Source organism: Bufo gargarizans, chromosome 7 (assembly GCF_014858855.1).
Source record: "Bufo gargarizans isolate SCDJY-AF-19 chromosome 7, ASM1485885v1, whole genome shotgun sequence".
In the NCBI taxonomy this organism is placed as follows: Eukaryota; Metazoa; Chordata; class Amphibia; order Anura; family Bufonidae; genus Bufo; species Bufo gargarizans.
The window spans coordinates 162826890-162850354 of record NC_058086.1 but is presented as its reverse complement, the minus strand read 5'-3'; the positions used below and the strand labels follow the sequence as shown (position 1 = coordinate 162850354).

Below are 23465 nucleotides of genomic sequence, written 5' to 3'. Positions count from 1 at the left end.
AATAATTGCAGTCCTACAAGAACTCTCAAGCGCAGAGTCCTACACATCAGTGTCCTGACTAATAGCAGTCAACGCTTCATCATCCTTGCTGGTTGTAGTGTTTGTGATCGTGGTGAACACCTACATGCATTCGTTAGTTATGTAACTTTTGTAGTCACTCACTTGCACAATCTTAGCACTTAGTTCACGGGCAGAGCCTAAAACTTCCCTTCCACCGTCCTGTTGTGGTTTCTGAATTGTCTTTGGCACTTTAAAGGACTTTCAGAGATCTGCAATGTGCATTACATCAGCAGCATGGAAGCTGCACACAGACAATAGCTGCTCGTAAAGCAGTCATTTGGTTACATTGTACTTCATCTGACATCAGCGGGCTATAAACAAAGCCTTGTGAGACTGGGAATGACTTGGCACATCATGGATGCCACTCCATCAAAAAACTCACTCTGTCCCTGTGCCCAGTTTATGTTCTCAAAATGTTTGGTAGAAACCATATAAATAAAATGCAATGTGAGTGTTATTGTTGTAAAGCACTACGGGAGATTATCAGACTCTGGCATGGAAATGCCAAACGCCAAATATGTATACAGTGATCCCTCAAGGTACAATGGCCTAAAAATACTATATTTCCAAGATACAATGGTCTTTTCTGGGTCATTGCAAGTTGAAACCAGACTCAACATACAATGCCTCAGACTCAGATCCTACCACAGTATGGCTATTTCCCTGGTAAACTCCTTTATTGGTTGTCTATTAGCTCCTCTGCGGTACTACAAGTTCTGTACTGCCCTCTGTCTGGGCCAGGATGAGCTGCTCTTTTGAACACCAGTTGAGCAGCGACTCCATTTTATTTTTCTGGTACATGGATGTACTATGCAAGAACCTGAAGAAGCTCCTGCCGTCACCATAGAAAGTGATCTACAGCTTCCAGCATCTAGTTCTCTCTGTTTTATGTAAGGGCTTGCTTTATATATATCTTGGTTATCTGCTTATTTTTCTTTTTCTTATTCTGGGATGACATTTTTGGGCTTTGCAACCAATTACTGGTTTTCCATAGAGTAATGGACTCAGGTTACAATGGTTTCAACATACAATGGTCGTCCTTGAGGGACCACTGTACTTTATTCATAAATGGGCACATGATGAACTTTGCTGGTTACATTGAATGGCATGGAAGGCTAATGTTGGCCGTTGACATGTATCAGTCCTGACATTCCCATAAACTTCCCTTAACCTTTATGGTATTTCCCAAATTACTAATCATCATTGCAAAGATATGCTGAGTCTCATGTCAAGTACTGGAGGATAAAGAATGAGCAATCCTGTGTGAAGCCATGCCATGCCAAGCACCATCTACAGTTAGTGATTCGCTAGGAATTAATTCATTGCCCTGAGAAAAGTATCACATTTATTAGTTAAGATAAAATAGGTCTAGTTCACATCACCGTTTAGCTTTACGCTCTTCTGATCCGTCATAATGGATCTGTTATTTTGAGGATCAGTTGTGATCAGCTTGCATCGGTTTTTGTCACTTCTGTCAGACATAAGATATTTTTGACTGGAGAAAAATTCCTGTGTGCATGATGTCTGGCGGAAGTAACAAAAACTGAGGTAAACCGATCACAACTGATGCTCAAAATAACCGATCCATCTCTTTTTAGTTTTTTTCCTGTTCTTCTAATGGATCAGAAGAGCGGAAAGCTAAACAGCCATGTGAACTCAGCCATAGCCTCGTAAGGGCTTTATGGTGAGTCTAATTAATTTTCCTTTAAGAGGGTTTTCCAGTACTTAGATAGGCCTTCAATATCAGATCAGTGGGAGTCCCACTCACAGAAACCCCACTGATCAGCTGTTTGAAAGGGACACAGTGCCGTTCTTGGTATTGCAGCCCAGACCCATTTACTTGAATAGAACTGAGCTGCAAATAGGCCATATGATTAATGAATGTGATAGCAGTGGCCTAGGAAGAGGCCGCAGATCTTCAAACTGCTGATTGGCGGTGGTGCCGGGAGTCGAACCCCCACTCATTTCACACCGATGACCTATCCTGAGGATGTATTAGATTAGATATGTAGGACTGAATAGTGTATCAGATCTATGTGATTGTAAAACTTGTAGAATTATTACAAAAACAAGCAGTTGTTTTACTTGGGTCAGTCTTTGGTCACCCTCCAGTCTCTGTGACACCAGATAATGTAAGTCTTTGGTCACCCTCCAGTCTCTGTGACACCAGATAATGTAAGTCTTTGGTCACCCTCCAGTCTCTGTGACACCATATAATGTCAGTCTTTGGTCACCCTCCAGTCTCTGTGACACCATATAATGTCAGTGTCATATTCTGTACAGTCAGGCTAGAGACTAAAATATCTTAAAGGGGTTCTCCAGGAATTAAGAAAATTGAAAATATTTAAATATTACTTTATGATAAATATATACCCAAATACCTTTCATTAGTAATAATGGTTCGTTTTGTCTGGGGAGCAATCATTAGGAGATATAAAATGGCCGCCATCCTAGTAGTACACACAGAACCTGTCCTAATCACACAGGAGGACAAGTTACTTCACAACACTGAGGTAAAGAGGTGCCTCATCCTCCTCTCTGCTATACTTGTCAGGTATTATAATCCTGAATACAGGTGAATCTGGGGGAATGGAGATGATGAGGAGACATGATAGGATTGTGGGGTGTGGCTAATGAGTAGCATCATTTGTATGCAGTCTCTATTACCACATCAGCACATTACCATCGTCTGTCCTGTCCGTCCTCTCTGTACTAAATTTCCCAGAGATTCAGCTAAAGTTCTTATCCGCTGTATTCAGGATCATAATCCCTGACCAGTAAGGTAGAGAGGAGGATGAGGCAGCTCTTTACCTCAGTGTTGTTAAGTAACTTGTCCTTCTGTGTGATTAGGACAGGTTTTGTGTGTACTAATAGGATGGCGGCCATTTTATTTCCCCTGATGACTGCTCCCCAGACAAAATGAGCCATTATAAATAATGAAAGGTATTTGGGAATATATTTATTATAAAGTAATATTTAGGTATTTTCATTTTCTTAATTCCCAGAGAACCCCTTTAAGCTGACCATACAATTCAGAGCTTATGGTCGGGTTGCCGTTTCTCCCGATTCCATCTCATACAAATGCGTGCGTTTTCGAAGAGAGAGAAGTTTGTTCTATAATATTTTACATTTTGATAGATAATATATAAAATATTTAAACCCCCTTCAACCCAAGGTATGCATGTTTCAATGTGCCCAGGGTGAATGTTTATTTCAATAGGGATAGATGGAGAAGCTGCTTAAATCCAGCATGTCTGCTTGCAGGACAGCAAAAATACACACTTAGAATTTTGCTTTGGTCCCTGGAGATGTCTTGAGTCTGAAGATGGCTTAAAGGGGTTGCCTGTTTTTTTTGTTAAATCTAACTCTAAGACATCAGGACCTGTGGAGAAATCCATACACACCTGGCCCACCATGGCTTGGTTCTGGCTTCCTGGATCCTGAGCTCTCTTCACCGAGCTTCATGTGTAGATGGGTTCACCGTTGCAGCCAATGACTGTCCCAAAGCGCCACATGACCCAGCAGTGAGGTGCCACTTGGGGACGTCACCACTGAGGCCAGTCATTGGCTGCAGCAGCTCACATAATCCCGCCTGTGCTGGAAGTTGATAGGCAGGAGCTGGGATAATAAAAATAATCTTTATTTATACAGCGCCAACGTATTTCGCAGCGCTTTACAATCAGAAGTCAAGAGCCAGGGCTGGAACCGAGAGATGGGGACCAGGTCGGGAGGTTAGATTTTTTTTTTTGATGAAAGAAACTTTAAGCTGATCATACACAATAGACAACTACTTCTCCCAACTCCACCATAAACATGCACCCCAGACCATGCTTGCATGTGTAATTCAATGGGGAGATGGTAAAAAGCTGTGGCCAGACCCTGCAGGAACAAAGGATTGAACCTATTGACATTCAACATCTCTCCCTCTTCCCCAGACATTTGCATAAGGCCCTCATAGTCTTGAAATCATTAGGTAATCCCACTAAAATCAGAACACAATTCGCCAACTTGTATCTCGTGTGTGTGGCCAGCTCTAGTCACTTCTAGAGCACATTTGAGCTTCCTGGTGTCCATAAAGCAGTAGACCAGTAATGTCTACCTTGTACTAGCACAGATTATGAGAAATTAGGCTAACACAGTACCAGTAGACTTAACACATAAGGAGTCGCCCTGTCTGGCGCCCGTTAGTATTACTCAATTTGTTATAAAATCCACAGGAGAAGGACGTGAGGAAGATGCAACCCCCTTCAGATGTTGTCTCTGACAAACTCATCAATCTATCACTAAATCTATGTCATGAGTTATAAATTTGGACATATTTTTTGAGAAATATGAAAGGTGGCTGAGTCACGTCAAGTTCCAGGCAGGTGGAATGTGGTATTTCTACATAAATATGTTGATAAAGTCTTAATCTTCAGGCTGTTGAAATTCATAGCAGCATGATACATACCACCCTAGCCATAAAACTATTTACTAGTTATCTTGAAATTACTGAACCATCATACAGTGTATTTGAACAAGGAAATCCTTTTTTTTTTCATCCAGCATACTTCAGGTTCTGAATACCTAACCTGTGAGTAAGACTGTGGTCTCTTATGTAGCATTTGCTCTTCAAGACCATTCAAAAATTGTACTTTTTTATTTTTATGAGAACATCGATGCGTACAATATCAGATTTGTGGGGAGTCCAACTCTTGGCACTATTGTTTGCATGGGGAGCCTGAGCCTGTTGGAGCATTGCAGCCTCTCCATTGATTATATTGGGCCATCTACCTGCAAAGTGTCTACTTAGTAGGGAAGGTGGAGGCCAAATGGTAGCCAAAATCGGATGAAACTACCATATTTTTCGCTCTATAAGACTCAGCTGCCCATAAGATGCAGCTAGGTTTTAGTGGAGGAAAATAAGAAAAAAATATATTTTTAATTAGACCTCAGATCAGACCCCCAATGTCTATAAGACCCCCAATCAGACCTCAGATCAGACCCCCATGTTAATCAGAACTCAGAGCAGACAAAAAAAATTAGAATACGCCACTACTCCTGAGATACAGCACCTTTTGTTGCTATTCCTGCTGCGCTGTGCTGTGACCCGACATCACACAGCGCGAGATCACAGAAAGCGCCTATACCCTCACGCCGTGCGCAGGTCACAGTACAGTGTGCGGAACCCTGCAGGAGAAGACCAGGAAGCGTTGAGTACAGAGCCAGCACAGGGAGTGCTGTGTTCACTGCTCGCCAGTCCTGCTGTACTAATTTTCATAATGGAAGCCCTCATTAGTATTTTCCCAATAAGACGCACTGACATTCCCCCCCCCCCCCCCCACTTTGTGCGTCTTATAGGGAGAGAAATACGGTATATCATGCACTGCCGGCATTAAGTAGAAGGTCCAGCGTAAAAAAAAAATTAACAGGCTGCAGTGCTTGCATGACTTAATGGCCTCAAGTAGCTGATCTGTGGGGGTGCCTGATCCAGAAAACCCCCTTTAAAGGGTGTCTGTCAGCAGATTTATTCATGCAAAACTGTGGACAGCACTAGGTAGGGCCGGGGGGAAGCAGGACAAACATACCTTTTATATGACTCTTTTATCAGGTGTAGTGTGAATATGAACTTTTATTCTGCCAGACACTGTTCCCTGTTCATACATGTGTCCTGGAAGTGGTGCTTCACAGGGATGTGCCCTCTGCGTTGAGTCATGTACTATATGATGTCTAATCTTCATTTTTTAAGTTAATCATGGGATAATCCCTTTGAGTATTTCGGAAGAGAAAATATCATGTGACGGGGCAACCCGTTTAATAACTTCAGCACTGGGTTCATTTTTTTTTGTGTATTACAATATCTTGAAAGATCAAGAATGTGTGATCTTTCAGTTATTACGCCCCCCTTTATTTTGTATGTGAAGTTTTCCTTTAAGTGAATCAACCCTTCCATGGTATTTATTACTGAGTTTTCCATGGTCCATTGTAACTGACACCCAAAACCAGCAACCATCAACAGCTGCATATTTGGTCTCATTTATGTCATAGCTGTGGAAAGAAATTCAGGATTCAGTCATCCATCAGGACAAATATCCTTTCCAGAGACAAAGTATACTCATTTTCCTGGTGAGGACTGCATGTAACCTACCTCTGAGGTCAGTCTTAGAGCACCGTTGGCTTGTTTACTAGACTTCCTGCATTTCACAGGGTCCACATTTTGGGGAGAGCTTGGAATTTTTGCATATCTGTGTTGGCACAGAATGCTGCCTCACCCAAAACCTGAAATAACAAGATACAGTATGTGAAATACAGCTGATACAACCAACCCAGAGAAAACTATGTCACCACCAGCAGCCCCTTTAAAAATGGCAACTGTTCCAGCTGTACATACATGCCAAGCCTGCAGCGTTTGATGATGGTGGGGTAATCTGGGACACTTGTGGGACTGCAAGCAGATAGTGCCAAATGCAGATTCTTGGTCACAACTGGGACAAATTATTGCTGTTTGAAAAGGTATCTGAAAATAAATGACAAAGCGCACATAGAGAATCACTTCCGACAACTTAGTGGCTGCCACTTTTACTGGAACAAATACTGCTTGTCCTGTGTACGGCTCATATGTGACTACCTCCCAGCAACACATGTGAAAGAGACTTTACTATAATAAAATGTTTTGGTGTTTTTTTTATTTTTTTTCTTACTTTACGTTACTATTGGCATTGTAGTAGTGATTGTTATGGTCTGCATACTTCTCCTTTATTCATTATAAGACTCATGAGCTTCAGGGCATAAGCAGCAGGTAGTCTCAGCTAAAACAAAAACATATAGAAAAGCAGCTTTGAGGGGCATCAAGTAGTAGCACTGGGACCCTGGATCCAAATACAACCAAGGGCGACATCTGCAAGACGTTACCATGACCTCCTCACATTGATGTGGATCTTCTATCAGGCTCCAAGAAAAAATGCTGATAGGTAAATTAGCCCTAATGTGTGCAAGATAAGGAATTAAAGGGGTTGTCCTGGTTCAGAGCTGAACCCGGACATATCCCCATTTTCACCCGGGCAGCCCCTCTGACATGAGCTGAATCGCGCAGAGCCAAGGCGTTTTTTGGAGATTCGGTGAGGTACCGGGCTGTCCATGGGGAAAGCTAGGCAGAGGCTCCCGCCTAGCAGTGAGCCCGGTGATGTCATCGGTACTTAAGGATGGGCTTTAGCATTGCCCTAGCCTGTAAAACGAAATGTTACAATGCTCATGTCATAGAGGCCGGAGGGGTGAAAATGAGGATATGTCCGGGTTCAGAGCTGAACCCCTTTAAGACCCACTGAAGACAGAAAATGATGTGAGTGATGTCAATCTATGTACAGCTCTGTGGTATACGCTAGTGCTATGTATATGCAACATTAAAGAAATTAAGTGAAATAACTGGGTGTGACGAAACCAACCTCGCCACGGTGTTTTGGAGGGGGCTGGTTGCTAGCCTCTTGCCTCAGGATTATGGCCCATACTAACTTTAAAGAAAACAGGCCGGCCGCACAGCTTAAATCTGTCTTTGGAATTGTGTTTTATGTTATTATGCGTTCGGTTACATTGTATGTTATGTGAGGGCACCCAGATAGCTAATATTATTGTATTCGTGTATTCTGAGTGCCATTCACCTAATGATATGCACTCAGACTTGAGCTATCTGGGGATATGTTAAATGTCTGTGTTTGCTGGGAGGGTGTGCCATTGTGTGTTTGGGTGGTGATTCCTGTCCTGTTGTCTCCACATGTGTATTGGTGTTTTCCCTTTGTCCTGAGACATAATTGGATTGCTCCTCGGGTGTCGCTAGGCAGAGAGGAGGAAACCATGATGCATTGTGGGGATGTGTTGTGTCTGTGTATCCTGAATTTCTGCATATCTGTCCTGTGTCGCAGTCTCCATTCTGGTCCCCTAAGGGCGTGGCCACCAGATGGGGACCTGCATAAATACGGGCGGGTAGCCCTCAATAAAGTGTTCCTGTTTTATCCTTCATCATGCTGAGACTGGTGTTTGGATAACTGATCAAACTGGGGGATTGCTATACGCTGAAGATTTGCTATACTCCCCTGGCATAACTACGAGCTCTTGTAAGAGCTGTTCCTGCTCTCTGGCTGTAGGAGAGGTTCACCCACTGGAACCTGGAGCCTTGTCGTAGGTCCAGCGTGGGTGGAGGACGGTGAGACCCCAACCAAGCTGCGGCGGTTCGTGGGGTCTGCAGGGCGTACGGTGTCAAGTGGAGTGCTTGGAGTCCTCGGAAAGCACTAGGAGCATCTATCGACGGAGGTACCCGGTCGGGGTGCTAGGAGATCCGTTACATTGGTGGCAAGCAGTGGGATAGCGTCCTAGTGTGAGGAGAAGCAGCTCGGAGACACCGTTCGTGGAGTATATTGAGGGCAACGCTAGTATCCGTACAGCGCCCCTGGCTACAGCAGGATGGAATCGGCTAGTCTTCGAACAGCGTTCCACTACGAGGAGGATGATGACCCGGACTGGAGGGATGCAGTCCGTAAAGGCGTCTGGCACGAGGCCCTGGAAGATGTACAGCGTCGGCGGGGTGAGTGTCTCCCCAGTGAGGAGCAGCAGTTGCGGATGCGAGTGGCCCTGCGAATGCCCCTTCTAGGAGAGGAGCCCCTGAATGAGTGGGTGACAGAACTGGAGAGCCTGGTATGGAAGGAGCTTTGGCTAGATGACGCCTACCAGGCACTCTGGTGGTATGTGATTCGGTACTCCCCCTGGATGGCTGAGCACGACAGACCCGAGGGTGAGGATTATGATGGCCCTGGCCTGTTGTTTGAGGCCTTTGCAGAACCGGAGTTCGGAGATGCTGGAGGGTCCCGGTTCTGGGATATCTATGACTACAGAGAAGCTATGCATGATTGGGCAACAGCGAGAGAGGTGAGACAAGACCTGGCATCTCTAGTGACAAAGGAGTGGGAGCTGGAGCAGGACTACCAATACTTCTTCAGCTCAATTCGGTCCCAATATACACTGCCAGAGAGCTGGGTGGCAGTCCCAGACCTACAACCCTACAGCTGGGAAGACCCGACTGAAGTATCCCCTGCTTCAGTACCAGCTACAGAGGTAGGGGTCCTCATAGACTGATCCTGTGAGGAACCACAACAGGCAGGTGGAGACGGGACCGAGGGCTCTCCACCGGGATGCTGGGATGCTGGCCCAGACCCTCAGCAGCAGCCGGAGTTGCCAGGTGTGGACGCAGGTGATCCTGACTCGCAAATGTTGAGGGACCTCACAGACTGGTCCTGGGAGGACCCACAGATGGCAGGTGGAGATGGGACTGAGGTCTCTCTACTGGCCCTACAGGGATGCTGGGCCGCCTGCCCAGATCTCCAGCGGCAGTGCATATCACAGGGAGAGGAGACAACCGGTCTCTCTCCCCAGCGGCAACCTGAGTTCCAGGGGGAGGAGATGCGGGGTCGCTCTGCCTTACAGCAACCAGAGTCCTGGGGAGGAGAGGCAACCGGCCTCACCTTCCACCAGCAGCCGGAGATACCGGGAAAAGGGGAACACAAACCCCTCTACACGGGCGCAGATGAGACCGCGGGCTTGGTGCCAGTCCTACAGGGATGCTGGACAGTCGGTCCAGATCCCCATCCATCTCCGCAGGGATACCAGGAGGAGGAGGTAAGCGAGCCCTCCCCTTCCCAGCTACTTCCCAACAGAGTTCTGGGGGCAGGAGATGAGCCTGCGCTACCCACTGATTTCTTCCCAGCGGAAGAGCTGGCATCAGGGCAGAGCGCAGTCGGCCTCTGCCCCCCCCTACCCTCTTCTTCAGAGCCGGACTTTCCACAGGCTACCCCCGCGGAAGAGTTGGCATCTGGGCAGAGCGCAGTCGGCCTCTGCCCACCAAGTACCTACAGCTCCAAGCTGGAGAACCACAAGGCAGCAAGGAGTCGCAGATGCCCACTCAACAGCTGGGGACATACGGAACAGAGCCAGGCCCCAAAATTCAACAGGTCCAGTATGGGGTTGTGGTTGGACTGCCAGACTAACTCAGGTACTGACCGTGAGGTCAGGTATCTGGTTAGTCTTCCCTGGAAGGGGGAGATGTGTGACGAAACCAACCTCGCCACTGTGTTTTGGAGGGGGCTGGTTGCTAGCCTCTTGCCTCAGGATTATGGCCCATACTAACTTTAAAGAAAACAGGCCGGCCGCACAGCTTAAATCTGTCTTTGGAATTGTGTTTTATGTTATTATGCGTTCGGTTACATTGTATGTTATGTGAGGGCACCCAGATAGCTAATATTATTGTATTCGTGTATTCTGAGTGCCATTCACCTAATGATATGCACTCAGACTTGAGCTATCTGGGGATATGTTAAATGTCTGTGTTTGCTGGGAGGGTGTGCCATTGTGTGTTTGGGTGGTGATTCCTGTCCTGTTGTCTCCACATGTGTATTGGTGTTTTCCCTTTGTCCTGAGACATAATTGGATTGCTCCTCGGGTGTCGCTAGGCAGAGAGGAGGAAACCATGATGCATTGTGGGGATGTGTTGTGTCTGTGTATCCTGAATTTCTACATATCTGTCCTGTGTCGCAGTCTCCATTCTGGTCCCCTAAGGGCGTGGCCACCAGATGGGGACCTGCATAAATACGGGCGGGTAGCCCTCAATAAAGTGTTCCTGTTTTATCCTTCATCATGCTGAGACTGGTGTTTGGATAACTGATCAAACTGGGGGATTGCTATACGCTGAAGATTTGCTATACTCCCCTGGCATAACTACGAGCTCTTGTAAGAGCTGTTCCTGCTCTCTGGCTGTAGGAGAGGTTCACCCACTGGAGCCTGGAGCCTTGTCGTAGGTCCAGCGTGGGTGGAGGACGGTGAGACCCCAACCAAGCTGCGGCGGTTCGTGGGGTCTGCAGGGCGTACGGTGTCAAGTGGAGTGCTTGGAGTCCTCGGAAAGCACTAGGAGCATCTATCGACGGAGGTACCCGGTCGGGGTGCTAGGCGTTCCGTTACACTGGGGTTTCTCCAACTTTTTCAGACTTGCTTGAAAAGGTGTAGGGCATAGTGGGAAAGGGGCATTGCCTAAAACATGTCATTTTGCACCCAAATTGTACCTCAGTTCTGGCTTAAACTTCGATTTTAAACTAAGGCTAGTTTCAGACTAGCGTTCCAGAGATCCGGAAGGCTGTTCCGCCAAAGAAGATGATTAGTGCGCATGTGCCGATTACGTCATTACACAGAGAAGTGGAGGTGCCTTCTGCTTCATCTGCAATTACCTCCACTTCCGGGTGTAAGGATGTCAATGGCACGTGCGCACTAATCATATATTTTTAATCATAGCTATAGACCTGGTTTAATGGGGTTGATCCTGGTGACAGAGGTTCTTTAAAGGGATTCTGTCACTTCCCCTAACCCAAAAAACGATTTTAAAGCAGCCATGAAGCAGAGCTTACCTTGATTAGGCTGTGCTCTTTTATCTTGTAATCCGTCCAGCAGTTTCTGCAAAAAACGACTTTTATTGATATGCAAATGTGTCCTGAAGGTGCCCAGAGGGGCGTTTTGTTCCCCTTAGAGAGCCCAGTACCGCCCCTCTTACAGTGCCCAGCCCGCCTTCCTTGCACTGTCTAACCGCCCCCAGCCTGCCACAGCCTCTCCTCCCCCTCCCTCACGCCGAACGAACTCTCGCACAGGCGCAGTACCCACTGAGGGCTGCGCCTGTGCGATCAGCAGGAGACTGAGGGCAGGAGCTTCATCCTCGTCACTGGGCATGCGCTGAGCCCAGTGACGTCCGATGCTCGCTCTTCCCTGCTGACTCTCTAAGGGGAACAAAACGCCCCTCTGGGCACCTTCAGGACACATTTGCATATCAATAAAAGTCGTTTTTTGCAGAAACTGCTGGACGGATTACAAGATAAAAGAGCACCGCCTAATCCAGGTAAGCTCTGCTTCATGGCTGCTTTAAAATCGTTTTTTGGGTTAGGGGAGGTGACAGAATCCCTTTAAAGCTGGTTTCACACGGGCAGATTTACTAGACTTCCACCTGATCTATCACTGGGGCTCAGGCTGGTTGATAAATGTGGGGCAGGGATAGACACTTTTGTCTAACTTATTGTTGATTATTAGTTGGCTTAGGCTAGTTTCACATTAGTGTTACAGAGACCTGGAAGGATGTTCTGGCAGGGAGCAGTGGTATTTGTCCGGTCCGTTCTTGGCATATTTGCCAGGTAGTGGCTGGATCTCCGCCAGTCCCTATTATAGTTAATGGGGCCAGCGGGCATTCAGGTAGCAACCGGCAATGCTGGATCCAGAGAAGGCGCGGCAGTTGCAGAGAGAGCAGAGCCTCTAGGTGTAATGGTAACGCCCCCGTTGCTCCTAGAGGCTCATTTGCATATATTAAAACAAAATTTTTCTCAGCAATGCGGGCACATATGAACATGGAGCCAACAGACGTCTTCAGCTGCCAAGCGCACATGTAACAGGTCAGCCAGTGTCATTGGTACAAATCTGCTGACAGATGCCCTTTAAGTAAAATTATCTTTGGCCTATGATACACAAATTATTTTGCAGCATTTACTTTACCCCATTTCATATTATTATGTGATCTCCTGCGTTACTCATCTTTTTTCTTCTGGTTCTCTGTTCTTAATAATTTTTCCCGGAATTTCATATTACTTTCAAATCTTTATTGAATAAGGACTACATCCCACCCTATGTAGATATTGGAGTTAGCGCAAAGTCAGGCTTCATATTAACTGTATTTCCTTCTTGGCATTTTCATGCCTATGGATGATTTGTTCACTTTTGTTACTTAACGTAGTAGAATCTGCTTTGTGCAAGTAATGTGTCATGTACAAAGCCGCACTGTAGATGCAGGTAGGCCAAGTTCACGTTACTGATTTCTGTTCTTTTGATCCAGCAGAAGAACAGAAAAAAGGTTAGTTTGAGCATCATTTTTTATCAGCTTTATCAGTTATTTTTGACAGGAGAAAAAGTACTTTTTTCAGGACTTTTCAGAACTTTTCCTCCCATTAAAAATAACTGATCTCTGCCGGAAGTGACAAAACTGAAGCAAACTGATCATAACTGATGCTCAAAAAGATGGATCAGTTTTCTTTCCTGTTCTTCTGACTGATCAAAAGAACGAAAAGCTAAACTGGTGATGTGAACCTGGCCGTACCTGCGTGTCGGAGCCAAAGATTAAGGTTGTACTGACTGCAGACTACAATTTATTTTTGCTTGAATGAGGTCCCTTTAAATTAACACTGAATGTGGTTTAATTATTTTTACCGTGCTTCCTACATGAGGAATTTTCATTTGTATAAAGCTATTTGAGGTTCTCTCATTATGGCTGTTCTGTCAGTGGGCTGAGAACTTGGGAACCTGAAAACTTGTCACTTTCATTGTTAAGTTCTTTAGCAAAAACGGGCTACATTGTGGCTCGTAAACCTGAGGCTTTTGTAGTCTGATGAAGACAAAAAGCTGCATCTGAAAAGTGTGTGTGAAAATAGCTCCTTCTGACCCCCAAGGGGTCTCACATAAAAGCAGCCAATGTATCTTCTCAGACTTCTTTTGTTTGTGGCTGACAAAGTGTTAAATCTCTGCATAGATTTCTACATTGATACTGACCCGGTAGCTGTGTCATCCCCTCCTGTTCATCAAGACTCTTTTGCTTTAAGACACACATGTCCCAACTTTAATCCACGTCTAGGCATGAGAAATTCACCATAACATGGACATTACAGAGAATGAGACCAGATGCTTTCGGTGACTACAACCCTATCCTCTCCTGGCTTGACATAGGCCTGCTACGCTGGATAAGATTTGGCTCCAATACTGAGTCACTGGCTGAGAAGTGGATTTATCTAATATGTCTTGTGTATCTTGCAAATACCTTTGTAATTAAGAGCAGTTCCTCTCCGTATTGCAACCACAGCTCCAAGAGTAATGTTCAGGAGATTTCAGGACTTTTGCCAATGCAGCATGATTTCACTAAGACGATTTTCCATTGTATGTAAATCTTAACAATTCGTCTCAGATGATCAGATTCCAAGGGATTGACCATTTTGGGGCTTTGTGGTCATTGACACATATTTTCCATATGTTGTATTTTATGTTTTTGTTCTTGGCTGATCAAGGTCAGAAACTCCTAGGCAGTAGTATGGAAGATTTCAGGGGACTCGTTGAGGATGTGAGGAGTGGACTGCTTGTTTTTATAGCTCTGGTAGCTTCTGTATAATAGTTTTTTGAGGTTACATAGCTCATTCTCAATATTCTTCCTACTGGAAACTCCATAATAATAAACTTGGCCAAACAGAAGCAATTTTCAAGGTCAGGTTGAGCTATACGAGTCAATCGAGTATTGCCTTGTAGCCAAAAGCTTCTTGGTTTTCTCTTTCAGCATCTGTGATCTCAGTTACTCACATCAACCATTCCCCCTTTGCTCCTGGGTCTCCATTGGTCTCTATTTCCTGGTCTATCTCGGCACGCGGGAATTGACTGCTGAGCCAATCACTGGCTGTGGTGCTGACCCACCTCATCTAATGAGTGGTCCTTTACTGTGTGTTGAGAGGACCAGGAGGTAGAGACCAATAATTAGGGGCTGCAGAGCTTCTCATGACCAAAGATTCATGTGTAGCAGTGCAGCCATTGAATTGAATGGGGTCGAAGAGTGACTCGGAAGTTGACACAACCCCAGAATCACAACACATCCAGCTTGTTGGATTTTCTGGGATTGCAGTTGCGGCAATTCAGTTCAGTGGCCGTGCTGCTATACAGTCATCAACTGTTTGACGGGTGTAGCCCCAGCATTATTGACCCAAAAAATGTCAGGAGCAACGGGGGTCCATGAGGTGAATATCACTACTTCTGACTTTTTTAAATGCCATATTGACCCTTTTTTTTAAATAAACAAAAATATTGGCTTGACAACCCCCTTTAAAGGAACACTAACATTTAAAAATAACGTTTTTTTTTAACTAAACCATGGTGGTTTATAAAGCATAAAATATTTTTGGCTGCAAGAATAAAAAAAGTTAACTGTATGTCACAGGCTTCAAATCCACAACTCACCAAATGTTTTTGCATATGGTGACAATACTACCATTTAGGACACTCTTCCCTGCAGGTTTCCAATTGACTGTGAAACAGTGCTCATATCACCCTAGAGGCAGCCATTTTGAATTTATGATAATTTGGCATGTTTGGTTCATAGGTAAATTTTAGGATTAAGAAAAGCAATGTGTTTGTTGTATTGGTAGCTCTAGGGCACGATTAAAAGAGGCACACCCAAAACCAAATAGAACAATGCAAAGCTTTAGGTATTGGCATTGTATATTGATGTTAAGGCCAAGCAAATTGCATCATAAGTAATACTGAAAAATTAAGGACTAGGCAAAGCAGTGAAAACCCGATATACAGTGATTTTTTTCCTAGTCTTATATTAGAAGATTGGCTTAAAACTCTCTTCTACTCAGAACTTTGTGACACCACAAGATCTGCACAATAGCTAGAAGACTTTGAGTGTCAAGCCTGTGACCGAAAAATATCCAGATAACTGCTAAGAAAAATGTTTTCTTGTTTGCCCAAAACTATGCTTGAAATTCAGTACATAGAATAATACTGTGAACATGATGAATTATAATGTCTCTGGTGTTCTAGGGCAGTAAAGGGTTTGATGGTAAAGTCTCTAGTAGTCCAGTGTGGTGAGTTTTAAATGCAACTCTCAGGTTGCTCCAAGGGATCCAGTCCTGGATGCCTCTAGGCAATTGCTCAATTTGAGCCAGACCTGCACAGAGGCTTCCTGGTTCCGTTTAAACTACTGATATAATGGTCAGTTTTGCAAGAGCAAGTGAATGTAAAGTGTGTTCTTCTTTTCCCTTTGCTGGCCTCCTCTTTTCATAATCTCATACATCTTGCATATTAAGCAGCCTCTCCACCCATTAAAGGGGTTATCCCCCGAAAAATATTCTACAGTTTTCAAACTAGTCCCTGGATCTGAATCCTTTTTGAATCGCATGTCATTAAAAATTTTGCATAGCCACTGAGTTATTCAATAAAATGTATCTGTATAGCGCCACCTGCAGTTTGCTTTTTTCTTATTTCTTTGACCTGCTCACTGAGAAGGCCACACATGCTCAGTTTCATTCCTCAGCTGCCTCCTAAGCTGTGATAGGGAGAGCTGGGACAAGCCCCCTGAGCTGTGATAGGGAGAGCATGGACACGCCCCCTGAGCTGTGATAGGGATAGCATGGACACCCCCCTGAGCTGTGATAGGGAGAGCATGGACACGCCCCCTGAGCTGCAGCAGAAGAGACACTCTCCCTGAGCTGTCAGCTTGATATAAATTTAGCAGAGCAATGAATGGGGAGATCTCTGGATCCGTGTAAGGTACAGGGCTGGTTCTAGCTTTAGAAAGATGTTGTCATGTCCTGTATGATGTCTGATTTTCATTTTTTACATTAGTCCTGGGATAACTTCTTTACCTTCCAACCTGAAATGTTAATTGCACTTAATGCACTTGTAAGGGCCTATGCATATGGCCATATCAGTTTTGTGGTCCTCAAATCGTAGATTTGCAAAATACAGATGTATTGCATTCTTGGACAAGTATAGGGCGTGTTCTGTTTGCAGAAAGGACATGTGAATGTCTAAAGTACACAGATCCGTATGCTTTCAGCTTCCGCATGTCCATTCCGCAAAAATGTTCACAAAATGTGGACCAAGGACCTAATGAAGAGAATGGGTCTGCAAACAAAATGCGAACGACACACAGACCGCATCTGTATTTGGCAGATCCACGATTTGCAGACCGCCAAATGGATACGGTTGTGTGCATGGGGCCTTATTCTGGATCAAGTGAAGATCATGTCCCCCTGGATTATTTATTTCACTAAATTTCTAAGCGCCTGCCAATATTTTTTTTGCGATAATTAATGATTGATGTACATAGTTTATTGCTTGTTTTATATTTTATTACAGGGCATCTGTTTTGTACCTATGACGCTGGCTGACCTGTTACATGTGCGCTTGGCAGCTGAAGGCGTCTGTGTTGGTCCCATGTTCATATGTGCCCACATTGCTGAGAAAAATGATGTTTTAATATATGCAAATGAGCCTCTAGGACATACCTCTCAACTCTGTAAACGAATAAAGAGGGACACATTGTGCCCCCTAGTAATATGCCCACATTGTGCCCCCCAGTAATATGCCTACATTGTGCCCCCAGTAATATTCCCACATTGTGCCCCCAGTGATATTCCCACATTGTGCCGCCCAGCAGTATTCCCACATTGTGCCGTCCAGCAATATTCCCACATTGTGCCCCCCAGTAATATTCCCACATTGTGCCCCCAGTAATATTCCCACATTGTGCCCCTCAGTAATATGCCCACATTGTGCCCCCAGTAATATGCCCACATTGTGCCCCCCAGTAATGTGCCCACATTGTGCCTCCCAGTAATATTTCCACATTGTGCCCCCAGTAATATGCCCACATTGTGCCCCTCACAGAAAGTTAAAAAATAAACACCACATACTTACCTTCTTCCAAGCAGCAGCAGGACATCGGCTTCATCATAATACAGGCAACTGTCTCTGCTTCCTATGGAGCAGCCACTGTAATGCGGGACTGTCCCGCCGGATCCGGGATGGTTGGGAGGTATGCTCTAGGAGCAACGGGGACATTGTTGTTACACCTAGAGGTCCTGCTCTCTCTGCAACTGCCATGCCCTCTGCACTGTGATTGACAGGGCCAGGGTCATCACACCGGCAGTTGCAGAGAGAGCAGAGTCTCTAGGTGTAACAACAACGCCCCTGTTGCTCCTAGAGGCTCATTTGCATAAAATAAAACTTCATTTTTCTCAGCAGTGCACCCACATATGAACATGGGACCAACACTTTCAGCTGCAAAGTGCACATGCAACAGTTCAGCCAGTGTCATAGGTACAAAGCTGCTGACAGATGCCCTTTAAGAAATGTAGTGAAATAAATGAAATTATCCAGGGAGACATAATCTTCACTTCTTCTATCTTCTAACCACCCTGTTTCATTCTGTGAATGCTGGGGCAATGACCTTGTGCTAATTCTCACAAGGCAGGTCTGGTAGGGTTTGTACGACAGTACAAGTACCGCGGTATGCTTCCCCTATCACAACTTCTGATTGAAGGTTATTTGGATGATGATGTGTGTATAACCCAGTGCAAGGTAAATGTGGACTGGTGGCCATTAGCAATTTATCAGATTCTGGTTCCCATCTCTCAGTGACCCTTTGAAAAATTTAGGTTGAACCATGACTGGTAGTTTTCGGCAATAATTCATGCCTATAAAGTACTTAACACTGCAGAATATGTTAGTGCCATATCAGTAGTGGAATAGAAAAACGCCAACAGGACGTCCTAAACTGAGAGTCTGCTCAGTCGCTGCTCCATGACGAGGCTGCAATGTCACCCTGGTGGCTGAGAAATCCAGTAGCATAAATGAGGACATTTTAGCCTTGAAAACTAGCATGTTGTGCTGTATAATGAATAACATTGTAACAGGGGTGGAATTTTTACGGTTCCAGTTGCGATCTTGCATTGTGCAGCTTAGAAAATGATCTTTCCTTCCTAGCACGGCTCATTTCATGCTTTCTCTGCCCTGTTTACTGACACTTCTTTTTATTTTATTTTAGGGACTATAAATCTCCAGATTTTGCAATGGAATATGTCAAGGTAAGATCATGCATCGGGAGGGGGAATCTGTTGTTTTCTAACCTCTATGTACTAAACATTACACCCAGAAGCAGACCAGCCATTGACCCTACAGGGAAACCTCCGGTGGGCCGATGCCCAAGGGCGCCGCCTGGCCCTCCTCTGGCCACCAGCCATGATAACTAATGATTTAACTCCACTCCTGAATTCAACTGTATTGCCATCCTGAGGCAACTACAGTAGGAGGACAGAACTAGGCAGTTGCAATGGCCACCACAGAGGGGCAGTTTTTGGGGAGGTATTTTGTGATGCACTTTGGTGTTTGGCTCTGCCGGGGTGGTATAATGTACTGAAATATGGTATTTCGGCAAATTATACCAACCCAGCAGTGCAGTTTGGACCCAATTACAAAATGGGGCCACTTTTTCTAGGCCCACTTTAAGTTCCCAGTCATGTGTTTTCACTGTCAGCAGGGACACGGATACAAGGGTTCTGCCATTTACAAAAAGCTCCAGTTATCAGTACTGTGAAGAGTCTTTCCGTAGGGATGTTAACGCTGGCCATATAGAAAATAGCACAAATACAATGGCTTACATAGCAATTCCTTAATATAATCTTATTGGAATTATGTACATTGCACTCGTTTATGTATGCATGTCAAGTTAAGAATAGACATCATGAAGCTCCTTGATATTAGACGTGGCACCAGTCTTAATAGCCCAGTGTCTGGGTGCAGCAGCCTACACACACCAGTAACCCCATTTTGTCTCCAGGCCTGAGATGCTTCCCTTGTAATTCTTCGCAATTCCCCTTTATCCAGGCAGTCTAAACAGCGGGCACAGCCCCGAGCCTGTCTGCGAGCAAGCCATGGAAAGAGATTTGCTGAAACAATAGCACGTTGTCCCCCATGTGAGATCAGTGCACGGTGTATGAGGAGGATAATGGCCGTATTCGCTGCTTTTTGCCTGTGTGTGCACATCCCACAGGACAAGCTCCATCCCCCCTCCTGGGACAAAGGATCAGGCAGGGCTGTGAATGAGTAACTGTACTGTACTGAATCTGAGCCTATTACCTCCATATCCCAGCGGCTGCAGGCTAAATATGAGCAATGTAGGACACGCCAATCACGGCTTATTCCCCAGAACCAGAAATGTTCTTTTCTTCCCTGTATACCCTGTGTTCTGTGTTAAGGACTTACAAGCTCAGGTCATAAATATGAGATCGGCAGGGGCACCCCCACCCATCAGCTGTATGAAGAGAAGGCATGCGCCGTGCACACGTACCGTCTCCTGTCTCTCTTCCTGCTCGCCGCTGCCATGTCCATGGCAAACAGGAAGAGAGAAGGGAGACGGCACGCGTGCACTGCGAGATCGGCGAGGATGCCCCCACCGATCTGATATTGATGGCTTATACGGAGGAAAGGTCATCAACATTAAAAGAACCCCTTTAAAGAGCATCTGTCAGCAGATGTGTATCCATGACACTGGTTGACCTATTATTACATGTGTGTTGGTCCCATGTTCATATATGTCCCGTGTTGCCAAGAAAAATAATGTTTTAATATATGCAAATGAGCCTCTAGGAGCAACGGGGGCGTTACCATTACACCCAGAGGATCAGCTCTCTCTGCAACTGCCGCGCCCTCTCCACTTTGATTGACAGGGTCAGGCAGTTAAAAAAAAAACGTCGTCACACCTAGTCCTGCCAATAAATGTGCGGAGGGCGCGGCAGTAGCACAGAGAGCTGAGCCACTAGGTGTAACAGCGACGCCCCCGTTGCTCCTAGAGGCTCATTTGCATATATTAAAACATAATGTTTCTTAGCAATGCGGACACATATGAATATAGGACCAACACAGACGTCTTCAGCTGCCAAGCTGTAACAGGTCAGCCAGTTTCATAGGTACAAATCTGCTGACAGACGCATAAAATATATATATATATATATATATATATATATATATGTAAAATTTTGATCCTTGAATTGTTATACAAGTGGTGTATCTATTATAGAAGTCATCCATGCAACACCTATAGAGCCTGTGATGAGAAGGAGCTGTGAACTGCTTCTCCTCCAGTTTCCCAGAACACAGCTATACGGTTTACCTGCAGCCACCACCAGGGGGAGCTAGGTACATACAAATGTGATCACTTATTTTCCCTAGTGATATTGCAGGCAGTCAGAGTTCTTTCATGTACTATATGAATGGAAGTGAGGGATTTTGAGCTGTACGTGTAGAAAAGGATGCTACATCATCTATAAGATATGTTTTGAAATGTAATAAGGAAGTAGTCGGGGTTGTCAGGGCCTAATGTAAGTTTTGTTATGGCGCATTAGGATTTCCGTGTACATCCCTGCTTATAGCTGCAGTTTCCATCAAACGAACGTTTTATTAACGACAGTAAAAAGTCATATGTGTACCTATAACTAAAGTTGACCATTGAGGATAATTGACTCTATCCTATCGCAGATCATTGGCCAGAGAGATGATCTTTGTTTCTGATGACGATCCGACTTGGACAAGAAGCTGAATTACTGACCATTGACACTATGAATGTATCATCTAAATACTATTGATCAGGAAATTCCTATGTGGGCCAAGCTCGGTTTTTATGGTTACATGGCAGTTGTAACAAGCTATTACCGAACTACCAAGTTTCCAGACATAAATTTTAATACTTCCGTCTAAACATTTGTAGCAAATGAGACGACCGGGCCACAGGGGATGTAGTAAGTGCACGGTGAGAGTGGTGATAATGTGCCGAGTGGGTGCAGTGGTTGTACTCACTTATCTGTAGCTCCCAGGGCCGGCGTGCAGTGGATGGGAAGACAGCACTAAATCCTCCGGGGCACTCTCTATTGCAGGGAACACCAGCCAGATGGAAGTCGAGGTGCCCTTCATGGTAGTTGGTATGCTTAGGGTGCTTTGGTGGATGGGCCCCTGTGTTCGTCACGCCAGCACTGTTAGGTGCAATTAGGAGATGAAGTAGAATGATGAGAGAGGCAGTAGTTCCAAACAGGAACTTTACTTGTAAGTTGTAGTCTTGCAATAAGTAGCATTCAATAACAGTACTTTGTCTTACATGAAGTTGGTAAAGATGATAAAGCTGCAAATCCCAATCAGCAGGCTCTGTGAGGTGTAGTATGTAGGTTCCAGCTCAACTTATGCAGGAGTGGTAATGATACTCTACTTGGTTCCTGATCTTGCTAAGGCTTTTTAGTCTTGCAATAATATGGATCCTCTGGCACTAATAGTATACAACCCAAGGGCAGTCTCCCTCATGGCAGGCAAACTCTCTGCTCCATTCTTTGAAAAGGTTGTTTGAACTATAGTCCAGGTAGTGTCTGGCCTTGACTCTACAATGTAGGATTACTAAATCCTGCTTCTGGATTCCAAAAGTTCAAGTAGCTTACCTCCTGGGCACGGCCCAGGAGAACAGAGACAGGGTCTGTCTCCTAGACTCTTCACTCCTCTTCTCCCTCAACTTCTCTTCTATCTAACTTCCTGTGGCTGACCTATATAAATGATGTTATAGTGACCTCTAGTGTTGGTAGTGTGTAATGCATTTTAACAGCCTGTAATAGGAATTTAGCAACATTAACCAAGAAAAATCTGACACCATGCACCGTCGCTGACCAGCTTTTATGGGGTAGCTCAGCACCAGATCTATACAGTACATCCTTTGTGTAGTGGATGGAGCTGGTAAGTGCAGCAATGCTCCCTTTCACTACAATGGAAGCCAGGTACACAATGGACGAGAGCTACGCCAAAACAGCTGATCGGTGGGAAGTCAGGCCCCTGCCAATCAGAAATTGAAGCCCTATACTGAGGGTGGGCCAACCCCTTTAAGTTTTCTAACCCCTTTAAATGCTCATTTACTTAGGTAATTGGTTGACTCCATGATACATACTTTCCCATACCAGAAAATGTATAGCACCCCGGACAGATCCTGCAGACTCAGCGGACACCATTTTCTAACAGCTGGAATAGCAATTGCAGGCTGAGTCATTTCTGTCAAGTCTAGCTGAATGTAAGCTCTTATGACTAAGTGAGGAGAAGTGAACTTGGACCAAGTCCTACAGTATAATCTACATAGTGTGTCCGTGATTCCTGACCACATAAATTTCTTTTTCCATAAGTTGATAGCGTTGATTATTTTTCATTTAACCCTTTTCCTGATCACTAGCGATGACGGTAACACGACGCTGCACCTTAGTGTTAGTTCTTGTACATTCTACGTTTGCAGTAACCAGTCAGTTCCTTAGGTTTTATGCTGAGGAATATAGTGGTTTGTAGTGAGCTCTGATCCTATGCAGTTACAGAAGGCAGATTTTTGGCTGATAGCGCCACCTGCTGGCCATGAGTGATACTTCATTCTGAGGTCATATTTTTACTTACAAAGCTGTTTTATAGCTATGCTTGGTAATTTTTCTTCCACACATAATGTAATGACCGCATATGAACCACCATCTGGTTTACATCCATTCGTAATCTAAATTGTGGGAACATAAGACTGAGTTTTTTCATGCAAAGAATGATAATGCCTTATACTGCGATTCTACAGACAAGTCCCACGAGTATTTAATAATGTATGACACTTCGTGACAGTGACGTACAAGTCGTTGCTCTGATGGATATCTTATGGTCTTAGGTTATGTATTTGCTGCTTAAAGGAGCAACAGAATACGGCGATAGGGCAGTATTATTTTTTATTTACTACAGGACACATGATTGTTATAATTTATAAATAATAT

General features: G+C 44.8%; 1 protein-coding gene across 1 annotated transcript in view; it reads left to right on the top strand.

Moving 5' to 3' along the window:
* Positions 1-23465, top strand: part of BCAR3 (BCAR3 adaptor protein, NSP family member) — a 104536-nt gene that overhangs the window by 25183 nt on the left and 55888 nt on the right. The window contains exon 3 of the mRNA XM_044301586.1: positions 18692-18731. Coding sequence (XP_044157521.1) covers positions 18692-18731 — 40 coding nt within the window. The remainder of the gene's footprint in view (positions 1-18691; positions 18732-23465) is intronic.